General features: G+C 49.1%; 1 protein-coding gene across 1 annotated transcript in view; it reads left to right on the forward strand.

The window, feature by feature from the left end:
• INTS1 (integrator complex subunit 1) overlaps positions 1–18,043 on the forward strand; it is a 2,112,141-nt gene that overhangs the window by 1,041,930 nt on the left and 1,052,168 nt on the right. The window contains exon 20 of the mRNA XM_069647642.1: positions 6,883–7,012. Within this exon, the coding sequence (XP_069503743.1) occupies positions 6,883–7,012 (130 nt within the window). The remainder of the gene's footprint in view (positions 1–6,882; positions 7,013–18,043) is intronic.

Below are 18,043 nucleotides of genomic sequence, written 5' to 3' on the forward strand. Positions count from 1 at the left end.
AATATCTTAGCGTCTACTTTTAGTAGAGCGATGGGGCGATATGAAGAGCAGAGTTCCGGATTTGTCCCGTTTTGGGATCAGGACAGTGACGGATTATTCCATGGAGTGGGTGACCGAGCCCGTTTCCAAGAAGGTGTTAAACAGGGAGGCTAGGTGCGGGGCCAGGATGTGGCTATATTTCTTATAGAATGGTGCGGGGAATCCATCTGGGCCTGGCGCTGTATTTTTCACAGATTTAATTAACTCAGCCACCTCCTCTGCTGAGATGGGATCCTCCAGGGCGTCCATCTGTGGGTGACGGGGGTGCTTCGGAGCTGTTTGCAGGTACACAGCAATTAGATCCACCCCGTGGGTTTCCCCGACATCACCTCCCTATGGTTTTCGGTCATGATGGCTACCTTGTCGGAGTCTGAGCAGCGGGGTACCCCCTCTCGGTCCCCGCAGGACTTTGATGGTGTTCCTAATGTGCAATTTCTTCAGTTTATGCACCAGCAGGCGGTTGGCCTTGTTGCTATTCAGGTAGTAATATTGCTTTGTGAATGTTAGAGCTCGGGCCGTCCGATCCCATAGGTGCATTTCGAGAACTGCTTTTGCTTTGCGTAGCTCACTCTATGATTTAGTCGACTGTCTCATCTTGTGGGCTGCTTCTCTCTCAGCCGCTGCCCTCTCAAGTTCCTCTAGTCTCAGCTGATGCCTGCGTTTGTGTGCTGCCGTGCAGTTCAAGGCCACCCCTCTGATGGCATCCCATACCATCGCCTCTGTAGAGCCTTTACCCACATTTTCTGTGAAATAGTTAGACAGGGCCTCTGAGATCTCTTGACTGTCTGCTGTGTCTGACAGGAGGTAGTCTTGCAGCTTCCAGGCCTTTTGTGGTGGATCCGGTAGGCCCTCTGTTTGTAGCTGTGCCACCACTGGGGCATGGTCCGAGATGATTCTGAAACCTATATGGACATCTGTGATGCAGGGGAACAAGGCGGTCGAGAACAGGAGGAGGTTGATCCTCGATAGACTCCTGTGGACATGTGAGAAAAAGGTGTAGTCCCTTGCTTTGTCGTTTGCTAATCTCCATGTGTCAACCGTCCCCGTCTCCCTCAGGAATTCAGCCAGGGCCAGTGCTTTTGAAAAGTCTGATCCGTTGGGTGGCAGGGACTTATCGATAGTGGGGTCTGGAGTGAGGTTAAAGTCCCCTCCAATTAATAATTTCCCCTCAGCAAAGGTAGTTAGCACTGGGAGCACCCTGTGTAAGAAACACTCCTGAGCCTCGTTCGGGGAGTAGATGGCCGCAATGGTGATCGGGAGTTCGACCAAGCGACCCTTGTTCAGCAAGAATCTGCCATCGGGGTCTTGTTTAACCGTGACTTCGGAAAGCACCACTGCTTGGCAGAGCAGGATCGCAACCCCTCTCTTTTTCTTGCCACTGGTTGCGAAATATCTCTTTGGGAATCTGCGGAACCTGATTCGCTGCTTGCCTGCCGCCAGGAGATGAGTTTCTTGAAGGCATACTATGTCCGCCTCCAGTTGGGCTAGGCGTTGTTCCACAGATTTCCTTTTTCTAAGGGAGTTCAAGCCCTGGACATTCCATGTGGTCATGGTTAGGTTTGTAGTAGATGGCCCCATTTCTGAGGGTATGAATGCTGATCCTTGTTGCTACCTCCCTCCTTTCTCCGCCCCTTCACGTGGGTAGATGTCGTCGTGTCTGCCTTCCGTGTTACTGGTGGTAGTCCCCCTTTTACTAACGCCCCCCACCCCCTTCGAAAAACAACAAAACTTGGTTCTCTGGACCAGCCTTCAACCAATGGGGGGGCACCGGATTGGCCAACGCTGCCTACTAGGATATGGGCCAACAGGCCTTGCTGCTAGCAGGGGAGAACTGGGTGTGTTGCATCTGTTGGTTTGCTTGCATGACTTTTGCCCTGTAACGGGGTCCGTCGGTGACGTTCAGACCAATGGGTGACGCTTTTCAGCATTACAGCTCTGTAGGTCGCCTTAGCCATCTTAGCTGGGACATTTGCTTTTTTTGTGGGGGTCCTCTGATCCTTCGGCGCCGCTTCTCGACACGTGACCAGGCCCGATGGGGGTCCCTTCGTTCCTCCTTTTCGGAGGGCGCATCTTCGTTGTTACTTCCCTCCCCACCATCTGGGAACAATAACTTTTCTGCCTCGTGAGTGTTGCGGATGTGGCGGATGATCCCGTTCCAGGTGAAGATTAAAGCCGTGGGGAACCCCCAGTGGTAGGAGACCCCTTTCTCTCGTAGCCATTCTGTGACTTGTTTCAGCGCCTTTCTCTTTGCTAACGTCGCCGCCGCAAGGTCCTGATACAGGGAAATAGAGGCATCCCTGAACAAGATTCGGGGAGAGTTTCTAGCTTCCAGCATAATCTCCTCCTTCACTTTGTAGTAGTGCAGTCTCGCAAGGACGTCAGGTGGGACCGAAGGATTCGGTCTGGCTCTGGTTCTGTGAACCCTGTCAATCACCAGGGGGCTGTCGTCCAGCACAGTTAGGATTAATTGAAAGAGGTCTCGCACGTAGCTCTCTAGGTCGGCGTCTGGGACTGATGTGGGTATGCCCCTCAAACGTATGTTGTTGCAACGGGAGCGGTTCTCTGCGTCCTCTTGCTTCAACTCGATAGCCTCACATCCAGCTTCGCAAGCCTGTCTGACCCCTTCTCGATTTCGTATGCCTGTTCACACAGGGTGTTCTCTGCCTCTGCCATCCTAGTTTCCAGTTCCCCCACTCTTGTGTCAAGCGCAGTGATAGTGCTTTTCACTTCCTCCGTGCCTCTTTGGAACTCCTTCGTCAATGCTGAGAGCAGATCGGAAGGAGGTCAGACTTCGTGACAGCTGCAGACTGCACCCCCTGGGACTGTGGTCCGTGAGTGTTTCCAGCCCCTGTTTCCCCCGTCTCCAGGTGTTCCCCTCTCCTGGACCTGTCCAAGGCCGGGGTGGATAAGAGGGTAGCAATATCAGTTTGCTTACTGGACTTCTTAGACATGGCGGACCGGGCTGGGCGCCCGGGGGCACGACCCTGTTGGCCTTGAAAGCGAGCAGGTTGCAACTGAAAGAAGAGGGGGGGGAATGCGTCACCGCTGGCCCCCACCGGGAGGGCCGCCGCCGCCCAGCTGTTGCAGGTGGGGTGCAGTGGAGTCCAGGTGACCCTCCCCGGGCCGACCTGACCTGACCGGGTGTGCTCTCACCACCGACATGGGGGGGTGGGGGTTGCCCAGCCCCTGTCTGGCGTTCAGTGTGGAGGGGCGGCCTGTAGCTGATCCGCCGGCTATGCGCCCACGTCCGCCCCCAGGCTGAGCTTCCCCACTCTCCCGGGACTCTGCCACACCGGTACTGGGTCAGGCCCCCGAGCTACTCCACCCCGAATCTCCAGGTCCAGACGCTCAATGTGTGCGCCCCCAGGGAGTGGACCTCGTGGGGTTTGTGTCCTTAAATGGGCTTTGCAGCTATCTGTGTCCAGGCTATAACGAGTCCTTCTGACTCAGGTGCTGACTCGGTTGGAGGCAGGCCGCGTAGTTAAGATGGGTCCACGCTCCGCATGCAGCCCAGGGTTTGATGGCCTCCCGCCCCCAGCAGACTTTTGCAGGCCTCGAAACACCCAGACCGCCGCATTTGTCCTCCTCAGCTGAGAAAAGTAGGGGCCGGGCCGCTGGGGACGCAGCACCCACCTCCGGACCGGTCTCCCTCGAGACTGTGCCGCTTGATCCCCCGCTGGGGGGGTCCGTGGTCAGGCGGGCCGCTGAGATAGTTTAAGCCCCCACTCCGCCCCTGCTCTGCTTTCAGGCCTGGGCAATGGGGGTGGGGATAACAGCTCCCAGCCAACCTGTGCCGGATCCTTCTCTTCCCTCCGGACTCCTGCAATGTTCCCGCCCGGCCTCTGCTGCTGTCTGCCTTTAGTTTTGCGGGGTCGGGTGGGCCAGGCGGGACCAAAGCACTGCCACAATGCCGCAACTCTCCGGCTCCGCAGGCACCAACTTCCCTCGTAGAGGTGGGGAGCCCCAGGTCCCCGCTCCGACGGGCCGCTCCACTGCCTCCGGCCCCTTCGGTGGCTGCTTCAACCCTCGCTTGGAGGCTCCCTGCTTTGCCCAGACTCTGCCAGCCCAGGTGCTCCACTAAGGCCACAGGAGGCTGCGCTCGGCTCAGCGACAAACTGCTCCGGCAAGGGCTGCTAAACCGTTGGTGCTACGCGGGCCGCGGTCCCCTGTGCTAGCGTTGCATCAGGGGGCCGCCATCTTGTTCTCCGCGGCCTCCCCCGCTGCTTCTCCACTTGAGACCCCTAAAACGCTTAAAACGGCCATCTCCTGGCTTCAGAGACGACCCGCAGCCGCCCTGGGGGTTCCGCTGCACAATTCTTGACAAACCGATGTATAATGTTCGGGCTCTCCGGTGCATCATAACAAGGCGCGTGACGTCCGCCGGGAGCTATTACAGAGCCGTACCGACCGCCATGACTCCAAGCCACGCCCGAGGGATGTCCTTTTAATGTTTAGTTTGTCCATCACTATTGTTCCCCGTTTCACACAATTAAGGCCATGATCAAGGCCATGACGGTACACTCATTTGTTTGATCTTAGTTTTTTACATTTACAACTTGTAAATTTTAGTTTTTTACATTTACAGCTGTTAAATTACAATATGTAATTTAACAGCTGGGTGTGCTTTTTTTATAACACTAAACAGAATGGAATAACGGGCTCTGTACCCCACGTTATACACATTCTTTCAGAGGTATTCATTTCCATGCAGTCTTGACGGCACACAGTGTGGCACGTTTACGTCCAGCACATTTACCGATTTCCGTATCGTCTGTGTGTAGCCTTGTCTATCATCATACCTGGTGTCACTTGTGTGCTCGGACACACCATGTGTGGACACTCTTCCACTAGACCTGACATACACCGTTGGTCCACACACTGACATATTGCCCGTGTCCCACAGGGTTCCTTCTCCGCTGTTACTCTCACTGAGGGGGTGGAGCTTTTCGCGAACACCCCTCAGGGGACAGCACATGGCGGTCCATCATTGGCTGGCCCATAAGCAACACTTCACTTGGCATGCAGCGAATCATCCAGCAATGGCTGCCTCGGTTTATTTAACTAGCGATCACCCTGGCAACGCTGCACGAAGGTAAACTTGCCTTCTCCGGCAGCGTCCCAGGCTGAGCATTAGCGGATCGCAGCAACGCGCACATACAGTTACATTAAGTAAGTACTGTGCATTTAGACCACCGCCCCAGGTTTTACACCTTAGGAGTGCCACTTTAACTGCGTCTCGTAGCGACCCAAGCACGGACACAGTGTCCCATTCTCCCATTAGGGCCGATGTTTTTTTCTTAAACTGACTTAAATTTGTATCGCATTAGGCACGGGAACACGCTTGACAACAATTCGAATTCACTTAACCATTTCGGTAGCATTCTTATGATATGTGCAGCACACACTCCCTAGGCACCATTTTGGGTAGCCCATGGGTTGGCACTTCACTTCTCTCCGAAGTTATCCTTGGTTCATTTTCAACAACTCAAACAGACGGCAACCGACTGAATTACCGCTCGATCCTGCACGTTTTAAACGTCCTGATCACACAGTGCATAAATTGTCTTTTTGCATCCCTCTGGCGTCGAGAGGAAACCCACTTTTTGTGTGTTTTTCCTCTTTACAGCCTGAAGATTGATTCCTGGGATACGGCTTACCCTCGCTAGGACGCATTCACCGCTTGGACTAGGATTGGTACTTGGTCCCTTAAGCCCCTTCCCACCGAGGTAAGAAGACCCACTCCTGCAAGAAATTAATTCTCAGCCATGAGTGAATTTCTGACCCACAGTAGACTAATTGGGCTCCACCTCTGTTTTTGTCTTTTTAGGCAGCCATGGTTTTCCCGCAATCATCAAGAATCTGGTGATAACCTTTCCTCCTACTACCAGAGAGAGGATGTATTCTTGAGATTTCACTGTAGCAAAGTATAGCTTATGGTAAACTTCACAATATGTGACTCAAAAACTATTGGCCCCCTTTTTCTTTCAATGTAAGCATTTACTAGCTTCATGTAAATTATGTACTAAATACTTGAGATTACTCCACTCCTAAACCACACTTCTCTTATCATTATCTTTTGACAGAGACCCACAGGAAACTCCTTTACCACCTATTTCACGTCCTGATGAAGGCCAACCACATGCAAGCTCCATCAAGCAGCTTTACCTTTTTGGCCTAAACACAATAGTGTCAACAGCTTCTCTACCAGTCCGGTGTCCAACATTTACACTGATATTTGTTCACTGAAAAATGTTTTGTTCTGTGTCCACATCTTACTTCTAAAGTCAATTCTGTCGTTCAACAAAAGAAAAACATGTTCTATGTTCACCAATATTCAGTCTAATTGACTGGATTGTACTTACCTGTATTGTGTACAAAATTCTAAAAAGATAAGTGTCCTTGGGTGCTTTTTTCCATGAGAAAAATATGTATATTAAAAATCTTGGGGTCAATAACCCTACTGACCTTGGCAAAATAAATCTAGAACATTGTGTCATTGAGTAGGAGTACACCTTTGAAACTTTGTGTGATCTTTCAAGTTTGCCTGTCTAGGGCCAGAGATCAGTCTCAACCAGTTCAGTCCATTACAGAGGGTGCAGGGCTGAGCTCCTAGTGAGCCCATGTTTGCATAGCAGCCATTTTAGGCTTGCTTCACAGATTCATAAACAAAGGAAGAGCCCAAAAATAAATAAATAAATTTAGTATGCTTCCTTGAGCTTGCTGTGCCTGGTAGTGTCTTCAATCGAATCCAAGACATAGTAGTTTGACAAATGATGTTAAAGCTTGGAATCTGTTTGTAGTTGTAGCATTACATGCTTTAAGTGTCCATTTCTGTCATTTCAGAGGTCCTCCACGCAAGCCTCCACCTGCAGTGATAGAACAGATTAAGACCCTAAATCAGACACTCAAGTTAGGACATCTGCTGTGTCGCAGTCGAAATCCGGACTTTCTTCTTAATATTATCCAAAGACAGGTGCGTTTTATTTTGAATATGCTGATGGATTTTGTTCAGAAACCTAAAATTCGAATGGATTGTGTTCTCCCACGTATTCCTCATCTTAGATATCGTATCATCAGCTTTGCTGCTTTGGAAAAAAGAATTCCACACCACAGGGCGCTGTGCTCGATGTCGTGGCATCGATGTCCCTGGAGGGCTGCCATAGAGTCTCGATGTCATCCGCAGTATAAATGGCTAGAGCTTCGCCCGTTGGCTTCAGTTCAGTTTTCCCAAAAGCTTTTGCTTCGTGTGTATGAAAACGGTGCTTCAGTCTTTCGAGATGTCTTCCTCATCTAACCCTTCTGCCTCTAAAACTGGCTTTAAAAAGTGGCAGAGTTGCGGGAAGAAAATTTGTATAACTGACCCCCATCGAGTTTGCCTCTGGTGTTTGGGTCCGAACTATCGAGTTGACGAATGGTTCCTGTCAAGCTGTGATGAATAAAGCTCTCAAGGAACGAAGAGGTAAATTGGCGGTGGGGGAGGAATCTTCCAAAGCCTCTTTGAAGAAAAATAAAGACTCTGCGGAGCCTGGGGAAAAGTCCTGACGTAAGTCGAATAAATCTAGGTCGAGGAGTTGGTCAAGAAAATCTTCGCCGTCTTTTTCGAAGAAGGTGAAGAAGAGGCGTCACTGATCTCCCTCTTCTTCTTCTTCGTCTCCTTCTGATAACGAGGGTTGTCACTTGTCCATAAAAACATGATTCCCCTAGAAAATGGGAGGCTTTTAGAGCCACACACAAGTATTGGGCCATCAAGTGTATCGCTCCTGAGTGTTCCCTTGTTCAACATGGTCACACATATAGATCTCAGGTGAATCAATTTATAGTTTTTTTGTATGTTTTCACAATATACTGATTCTGTTTGTCTTGCCCTCTTACCAGCATCTTAAAATTGAATATTAAAACTGCTTTGCAGATGAAATATTTTCACATTTTATTTGATTTCTCTGGGCAGCAGAGTTTAAAAAGTTTTGGCTTACATCTAAAGCTCCTTCGACCTTATCGGAGCCAGCGTCGACAATATCAACACCATCTATGTCTTTTTTTCGAGGGCAACATTGATTCCGGCACCAGCATTGACGCCTTTTGGCAAAACCAAGGTCAATGCCCTCACAAACCACGAGTAACATTTTTCACTGTGTGCCACGAAAAGAGTTTTTCAAATCTATGGCCTCTATTTATGAGGAACAATCCTCGGAAGAGGAGATTTGCCCTTTTGGGGTAAAATATGGTACAAGGGATGTTCCTGAAGAACTAATTGACCCTCAGTCCAAAATGTCTGACCTCTAGGACTGTCTCCAAACAGCTAGTTGTATAGACACATCACCTGAATTGGAATTTGACAAACCTGACCCTGTTGATCATGCAGACTCAGCATATTGAAATATTATGAATAGGGTGGTGGAGTTCATGGGGTGGAACAGAAATTCACCCATCTACAAACAGGATGACATAACTGACATTCTCAGTCAAGGTCCGCAAAAGGATCCTGTGCTTCCTGTTCACACAGCACTTCAGAGGAAGGTTATGGCCGCATGGGAAATTCCAGAATCTGGACCAGTGGTGAACACACATTTTGCTAGGAAATACAGACCTTCCTCTGACCCTGACTATTTAACTAAACATCCTTCACCTGAACGCTTCGTAGTCCAGGCAGCTACATCCACTAGACAATCTGCATACCCTTCTATTCCCCCAGATCGAGACGATAAGAGAATTGATGCCTGGTCTCGCAAGATTTTTTGGCTTTAAAGTCAACAAATGATTATTTTCACCCTTGCAAGATTCTCATAGACCCTGTGGGATTGTATTAGTGTGGCGGCTGAACACATTCCTGAGGGTGAGAAACGAGAGCTTTCTTGCGATTGTGAAAGATGGAAAGGAGGCTATGGGGGAATGCCTTCAATCAGGACTAGACACTGCTGACAGCATCAGCAGGTTCATTGCGTCTAGCACCGTGCTACTCAGGTTTGCGTGTTGGGCTTTGCACCGGATGTGCAGGCCGGACTTTTCAATATGCCATTTGACGGCTTGAGGTTGTTCGGCAGCAAGGCGGAAGAAAGTTTGGAGAAGCTGCAGGCCTCTAAGGCGGCGGCTAAGTCCCTTAGCGCCTCCCTATGGCAATCTCAGCAACACTCCTATTCAGTCTCATCTTCCTGGTGGGGTCGTTCTTTTCGTTTTTTATTCCTCATTTGGAAGAGGAAAAGGACAGGCTAGTCAAAGAGGACAAAGAAAATGCCCTCTGGGTGGATGAGGAAGGGTGCTAGATCAGCCCCAGCTGCGGCATCTGTCCCCTCAGCCGCTGCTGTAGCCTCTGCAAAGCCAATCTGAGGGGCCTTGACCCACAAGACCCCGGTTGGAGGCAGGATCTCTTAGCATCTGAACGAATTGCAGGGCATTACTTCAGATGCTTGGGCACTGGAAACAGTGTCTCAAGGTTACTGCCTTCCTTTTAAGAAAAGGCCTCAAGACCATCTACCGGGATACAACTCTGTCAAAATTCCAGATCTGCTCCTGTTGCAGGACATTTTAATCCTGCTAGAGAAAGGTGCAATAGAACTTGTACCTGTAGCGGAGAGGAACAAGGGTTGGTATTCCCCATACTTCGTCATCCCAAAGAAGGATGGAGGATTGAGACCCATCTTAGACTTAAGATACTTGAACAAGTTCCTCATGAAGGACAAGTTCAAGATGGTAACCCTTTCTCAGATCCTTCAGGCTCCCCAACTTCAGGACTGGTTGGTATCATTGGACCTTCAGGATGCTTACTTTCATGTGCCGGTCCATCTCAAGCACAGGAAGTACCTGAGGTTCGCGATTGGCAGTTCTCAGTATCAGTTTCGAGTTCTGCCATTCGGGTTGACCTCCGACCGAGGGTCTTCACCAAGCTGATGGCGGTAGTGGCAGCGAGACTCAGGAGATGTGGGATTCATGTCTACACTTACCTGGACGATTGGTTAATCGGGGCACGTTCACCCGAACAGGCCCAGGAACATCTGAGCATGACCTTCCACTTCTTACGCAGACTGGGCTTCTCCCTCAATTACAAGAATTCAAATATGATGCCATTCCAAAGACTCCAATTCATCAGAGCAGTCCTGGATACTTCCTCGGCCAAAGCCTCGCGTCCCGAGGTGAGAGCTCATCACGTTCTGCAGATGGTAGCAAAGTTCCAGAATGCCCAGCATCTGCCGGCCTTCGATTTTCTGAGGTTGCTCGGCCTCATGACATCCTGGATTTTTCTGGTGCCAGAGGCCAGATTGAGAATGTGATCCCTTCAATGGGCCCTCAGGACTCAATGGTCCCAATTTTCACGGAATATGTCAGATCTTTTGTAAGTTCCGGCCAGGGTGGCTCAAGATCTTCTATGGTGGGCTTGCACGGACAATATTCTCAAGGGAGAATCTTTTTTGGCAACCATTGCCGGAGAGAACAGTAGTAACGGACACCTCACTGACAGGGTGGGGATCCCACACCAACGATCTGACAGTAAGCGGTCTTTGGACTCTATCAGAGTGAAAACTACACATCAACCTTTTGGAGCTGAGGGCAATCAGACTAGCACTGAAGTCCTTTCTGCCCTCTCTACGGGGAAAGAATGCCCTGATAATGGCGGACAACACAGTGGCCATGTACTACCTCAACAAGAGAGGAGGCGTAGGGTCACTACCACTGTGCAGAGAAGCAATGCAGCTCTGCTTCTGGGCAATGCAAGAAAGAATCTCTCTGTCTGCAGTTCACCTAGCCGGAGAGCAGAACACGGCAGCAGATGCTCTGAGCAGGCAGAGCACAGTGTCCCATGGTGTGTGAGTGGGAGCTAGCTCAGGAAGTCCTTCAAGAGATCTTCACCCTTTTGGGGAACCCCACAAGTGGATCTGTTCGCGACCAGTGTCAACAGAAAGTGCAAACTGTACTGCTCAACGGAATTTCCTCCAAGAAGAGCTCTAGGGGACGCGTTCGTAGTGGACTGGGAATTTCCACTCCTATACGCATTTCCTCCAGTCCCCATGATTCCTCAGGTAATCAGGAGGCTGAGAAAGTTCAGGAAAACCATGATCCTAATTGCCCCGGATTGGGCCAGGAGGATGCGGTACCCGGACCTTCTGGACATCTCAATCTGCCTTCCAGTACGTCTTCCACTAAGAGAGGATCTTCTCTCGCAAGAGGAAGGTCGGATTCTCCATCCAGAGATCAAGACACCCCACCTTCAGGCCTAGTTTCTGAGAGGCTGAGATATAAGGATTGAAACCTCCCAGACGACGTAATGGAGATTTTGCTTTCGGCCAGAAGACCAGCAACAAACTCTTTGTACCGGTGTCGTTGGAACCAGTTCAGTAACTGGTGCAAATATAAGAATATGGATCCATTCCTATGTGGTACACCTATGGTCCTCTCTTTCCAATCGAGGCCTCCAGGTTGGTACAGTAAAAAGAAAACTTAGCTGCGCTTTCTATTTTTAACTGCTCCTTAGAAGAGGTATCGTACTTTAAAATTACATTGCTTGTGCAATTCCTAAAGGGTCTCACTAACGTGTAACCTCCAGTCCCATTTCAAGTCCCTGTTTGGGATCTAAATTTAGTATTGAAATTCTTTACATGCATTCCTTTTGAGCCTTTGCATTCGTGTCCGTTAAGGCTTCTCACTTTGAAGACAATCCTTCTAGTGGCTATTACATTAGCCCGCAGGGTGAGTGAGTTACAGGCTCTCTTGTAAGCCTCCTCACACCATCTTCCATAAATACAAAGTTATACTTAAAGTCAAATCTTCATTTCTACCAAAAATAGTCTCTGACTTTCACTTGTCTCAAAAGATCACATTGCCATCTTTCTATCCTTCCCCTCATGCAATTAAGGAGGAAGAAAGACTCCACAGGCTGGACCCAAAAAGGGCTCTCAACTTTTCAATTTCTAGACTGGCAAAATTTCAGCAAAGTGACCAACTTTTCATTGGCTCCACTGGCCATAAATTGGGCCTGGCAGTAACGAAACAGACCTTATCCAGATGGATAATTTTAGCAATTGGAGAATGTTACAAGCTGCAGGTAAAGAACTTCCAGATGGGCTAAGGGCTCATTCCACTAGGGGCATGGTGACTTCAACAGCTCTTCAGAGAAGTGTCCCGGTGCAAGATATTTGTACAACGGCCACCTTGTCGCCAATGCACACTTTTGTGAAACACTATTGTTTAGATTACACCTCAGGCCAATGGGGTCTTTTTGCTAAGGCCGTTCTACATACGGTCCATGAGTAAAATTAATTAGGACTCCCTCCAAATTTTTACTGCTTTGGGAGTCTATTAAAGATGAGGAAGACATGGGAGGACACAATCCATTCGAAGAACAAGTTATTTACCAACTGTTACGTTCTTTCGATTGGATGTTCCTCCCACGTATTCCTCATCGACCCTCCCAACGTACCCCGCCGTACAATTTTTGTATTTTACACTCAATGTTCCTTGAGAGCTTACGCTCTAAGGGTACGCCTTATCAACTCATCAATTGAGATCGAAAAAACAGAACTGAAGCCAACAGGCGCGGCTCGAGCCATTTATACTGCGGTTGACGTTGACACTCTATGGCAGCCCTCGAGGGACATTGACGCCACGACATCGAGCACAGCGCCCTCTGATGTGGAATTTTCTTTTTCCGAAGCAGCAAAGCTGATGATACGAACATATAAGATGAGGAATACGTGAGAGGAACATCCAATCGAAAGAACGTTACAGTTGACAGTACTTTGTTCTTCTCTTTGAAAAGATCATGTTGGAGAAAAGAGAGCATCCATTTTTGCATATTGCAAAAGTTTGCTTCTTCAATATGATTGAGTAAACTAAATGGAGGTTTTGCTGCCTGAGGGCAAAGGATTTCTAATTTTTCATTTTGTGATCTCGCAGAAGTTTGACAAAATGCCCTTTATTTTCTTCAATGGTTTCACAGTGGTAAAACTATAATTATCAGAATAAACTCATTTATATTGAGTATTTGGAGATTGATTTATTTTAGTTTTGTGTTTTGTTTAAGACATTTCTGATTCAATAGGATTCTCTCCCCTGCTTACTTGTGCACTTTTCCGTTTTACAGCATCATTCCATTTAGAGTACCAGATACTCCAAAATAGCTGTGCCACAAGTTTTTTACTGGTACTTCCCATTTCTTTCCTTGGCCTTCTTCCTGTTCGCTTGGGTCTGCAATTACCATACATGAAAAGCCCTTTGCCGGGCAAAGCTCCTTTCCCAGGCAAAGTGGAGGTCAGTGTTTGTGGCGGATATCGGGACTGGGTCTGTCTTGACCCAGAAGAACTATGGGAACTGCACTCAAAGTAACTCAATTTTTAAACTTCTTCCTCAATACCTAATAAAGTTAAAGTTAAACTCCATTCGCGTGTTCAACAAAGGGTATGCCTTAATACGTTAGCAAACTAAATGAAAAAATGTCTAGGCAACAAAATTGTCCAGACCTCAACTGCCCACTGCAAAAGGACGACAAAAAAGGTCAGCCATAATGATCATTGGATACAAAATTATGTTAAAGTATATTACAAGTAAATCAATTTAATATACTTAACTAGATGCAAATATCTTGTACATCCATCAGGCCATTGGCCCCTTTTGAGACAAATTCTCTAAACACAGTAAGCCCACAATGGGCTGTATTATGGGCGGTATTCCCCCCTTTCCGATTAAGAAGAGCATCTGACACCCAAGACCTTATAATGGCATGTTGTCATTTAACGGTACACCCAGTAGAGAAAGTAGAGAACCCTTTTGTCTAAACTTCTTTAGTCAGAACTCCACCTTTGACCCAAACAACCCACATATGGCACCCATTGTTTCAGGTATACTCTTATGCAAAATCCCTATGAAAAATTACTCAAGATTCAACACATACATACCATCTTTTCTAATGTACTTTTCTGTGAGAACCTGAAGAAAAAACACTTAACATGCACAACAAGTTTTTCTGATATGCCCTTATGTGAAATCCCGATAGAAAACGAAATAAAAGAGTTGAGAATACAGAGTTATCTATGGACTCCAACTCCCATAATCACTCAGGTACTGAGATGAGGAAGATGATTAAGGAGTTTGTGCAAAGTAACAGAAACTCGAAGTATCACATGCAGACTAGTTTTTCCATACCTTCAGTCCGTGGGACATTCAAAGAGGTAAAAAGTACTATGGAAGAGAGCAGTTCAGGAGAGAATGGTGAGCCCCAGGTCCAGATTTGTGAACTCGCAGTAGACCGCTGGAATGGAGGAAGAGAAGGCGCATGCGAGCCAAGAGGGTCGTGGAGATGAGAGAAGCCACACTGGAGCTACTGGTCAGACCGCTCGCTGAGGCAGCACTCCTCACTACCGAATGAAAAGGGAGACTTGTGAGTCACTGCAGAGCCACGTAAAACGCTGGGAGAGCGTCTGCACACTTCCCAATGGAAAGCAGGTGAAGGAGCAGTCCCGCAGAGATGCGAAGAGTTTCGAAAATGCTGGATATGACCCGTGAGTTTGCCCCGGGGCATTCCGATAAGCGCAATAACACAGATTGTTTGAATGGTAGGAAATTGCTAATTTGGGCAAAGCCCAGAGTTTCCAAAATCAATACCCAATAAGAAGAATGTTTGAATGCTTCAAGACAAAGTCTTAATGCATACCCCAATTCAATACAGATGCAGGAGATGCCAATGTAGGAGAGAAGTTTGAACACGCATTGCCAAACATAGCGTACACTGTGTGAGGTGCTTGGTATATCTATTTTGATATAACTAAAGAACTGAGGAACATTAGGCAAATGCTGGCAGGAGAGTATACCAGGTAATCTGCAAACCTACAGAAGGAAGTCCTGGCTGGCGAGTATACCAGGTAATTGAAGTTGAAGCAAGATTCCTGTCAGGGGGGTATTCCAGGCAATGTACAAAAGGTGCACAGAAAATAATTTTATTGCTTAAACCAGAACTTTGTGAATACAGAGCAGGTCTAAAGGAACTGTTACTTAAAGGAACACTTTTGCAATCTATTTGAAGAATCTAGGGGAAGGGAAACATCCTCTGTGTCCAAGGGTATTTTACCCTGGCGAACATTTTCATTGGAGTTATTGTTTTTCGGTTTTGAAACACTTTACCATCATCAAGTCAAAGACATTCTCCTTGCACCCTTTGTTATTTTTGTCTATAGTGTGAGGGCAAATGTAGGACACTTTGGACACAAGGACGGATTATTAGTTACGGACCTCCTGACACAGATCCTTAGTTTTGCTTTCTAGGTAGGGAAATTTCTCTTTAGAATAGGACAAGAAAGGCCTTTACCGCGGGGGCGCTGTTGCGCTCATATGCAATGGCCGCCTGAGTGTGTAGCTCTGTGTTGGGGAAAATCCTTCTGGCTGATCCTTCCTTTCTGGTGCCGCGTCTCTATTTGAACATTTGCGGATTGATGCCTGACGATCTGCTGAGGGTGCTGCCGGGCCAGCGTGTCTCAGAAAGGGACTGTTACAGAGAAAACTCTGTTTTTTTAATCACTGCCTGTCCTCTCACGGTGCCCCGCACCACGCTACCACAGGGTGTGGACTCCAGAACATACAAGGGACGGCGCTTCCGGGCCCAGCTGGGGGAGGGGTGTCCACTTCATCGGGCTCGTTGACCTTGCCTGAGACCATCCCGTACTGCGGCGGCTTGTGGTGCCCCCACGCCCCTGCAACGGGTGCTTATGTATGGACACTCTGGGGCGCCCTGCCCGACTTCAACCTTCTCCGGGGTCCAGCAAGCAACCCGCCACTTGGGATTGAGCTCCCGGATCTCGCTGACGGTGCCCTCCGGCTCTGGACTAATGACCACTGGGAGACCCCACAATCGAGTGGTACCCCCCCTTGATTGACTCTGCGGGCACCCTGTGGATCATAATGACGGTCTAGCTACGGCGAGACGAGATGACACGTAGAGACGCTTCGCCATCCTTTCACCAGGATACAAGGTACAGGGCGGCCCTGCCTACAATATCACAAGCTGTGCTGCGCACCGGACATTCTAGCCCCACTGCTGTGCTATTGATATTGGGGAGGCACAAGTGTTGAGGTTCGACTCCTACACTAAAGTGCAATATTGGGCTGATCCTGATACACCGCATATTACTTGAAGAGCTCAGACATTGCTGCAAGTGGCAACTAGCTGAACGCTGCAACTCCGGCCAGCCCACTGCCCTTCTACCCTGTCAGGTCTCCCAGCTAACACCTTAGACATTCCTGCTTCGGTACGCGACATGTGGGTTATCACGTTGCGATTCCCACTTCCACAGGGAGCGGACTTCTCCACACCTGAGTGGCGGGGACTTTGGGCCTGACTGGGCGAGGGACGACCGCTGCTCGGAGCAGTTCAGCTCAGGGCATGGAGCGCCGAACAGCCATAACTGCGGTCTCAGACTTGGCCCCCTTGATCCTCCGCAAAGTGGACATTTGTGCATACACCCTGGGGCGCCTCCTCCCCCTTGCCGGCATACTTCGAGCTCCTGCCTGCAATTATCTGCTCCTGGACTGCAGCCCTAATCCTACGGGCGGTGCGGTCTTCATCTTCCCGGCTCTGCACCAACGATCATGGTGAGCCCCAAGACTCAAACAGTGCTCTTCTCTACCAGCCCTGCTACCGCCCTGAGAGCTGGAGCTCCGGTCCTGCTGGCGAGCGACGGGACGATACGCAGAGGGTGGCTCCACTCTCTTCATCCGGATCAAAGGTACGGGGGCCCCCACTGGTAACGCCACACGCTGTGCTGCTGCATATATCACTCTTCCCCTACTTCTGTGCTGCTAACATCTGGAGAGCACAGAGAGCGTCATTTAGAATCGGCAAAACAGCCTGGACGTTGCCAATGCAGCATTTTTCTGGTCATTGTGGCCCCGCATACTCATTGCCCACAGATTGCTAGTGCATCAGATCCTCCGACTGACACCTCGGATATCTTTGGCCTGCTGATATTGGGGAATCCTATGCGCCATCCCTGTTTGGGAGCTTACACAGCATGAACCCTTCTCTGCACTAACTGAACCTCCACCGCCCTGAAGCTCACTACTGCGTCCAACCACTACCTCTAGCTAACACCCTATCATCCATCAATACTCGCTGGACAGAGTTTCCCGTCCCGACTCTTGCTCTGCGGATCTCTTGGGTGCTGTATAACTCTATTTCCCACGTGGTTGGACGGGATCATGACCAAAGGAGCTAACAAAAAGCAGGGCTCCAACATGTGTGCCAAAGCAACACCGAAACCGATCAGAGCCTGGGGCATCCATGTCTGTATACCACCCACCCCCCAAAACCACTGAATCACAAAGAAGAATGGAATACATGCAGGAGGGTTTTACAGCTCTGCACTCGAAACTAGATGACATGAGTGGAACCATATGCTCGATCAAAACTCATATGGGGAAGGCAGACACTCGGGTAACAGAAGTGGAGACTAGGGTTGGGGTGGCTGAGGACGATATCGGCGCCCTTCGGGCCAAAGTGAACGCTCTGTCCAGGCAGGTTCAAGATGTCGGGAAGAAGAACGAGGACCTGGAATCACGCTCCAGGCGCAATAACCTATGTATCATTGGAGTCCCGGAGGATAAGATCAATGGCTCCATGGAAGACTTTGTCGAGCGCACTCTGCTCTCACTTCTGGATTCCTCGAAACTCACCCTGCAGTTCGCAATTGAGAGGGCCCACCGATCCCTGGCGACGAAGCCCAGGCCTGTTGCTCCTCCCTGTCCCATCATAGCAAGAGTCCGGAATTATCGCGATAGAGACTCCCTTCTTCCGGCGGCGAGAGCCAAAGGCGACCTTTTTCTCGGCTCCTCCAGAGTTCACCTTTACCCAGACTTCTTGGTGGCTGTCCAGCAGAAGCAGAAAACCTTCCAAGCCACCAAGAAAAGGTTGCGAGACCTGGGTGTCAAATATTCAATGCTTTACCCTGCTAAACTCAGGATTGAACACTCTAATCGTGTCTTCTTTTTCACCATCCCATAGGAGGCTTCCAAATTAATTGACAAGCAT

The sequence above is a fragment of the Ambystoma mexicanum genome, chromosome 2q (genome assembly GCF_040938575.1).
Source record: "Ambystoma mexicanum isolate Mex_15411 chromosome 2q, UKY_AmexF1_1, whole genome shotgun sequence".
Lineage (NCBI taxonomy): Eukaryota > Metazoa > Chordata > Amphibia > Caudata > Ambystomatidae > Ambystoma > Ambystoma mexicanum.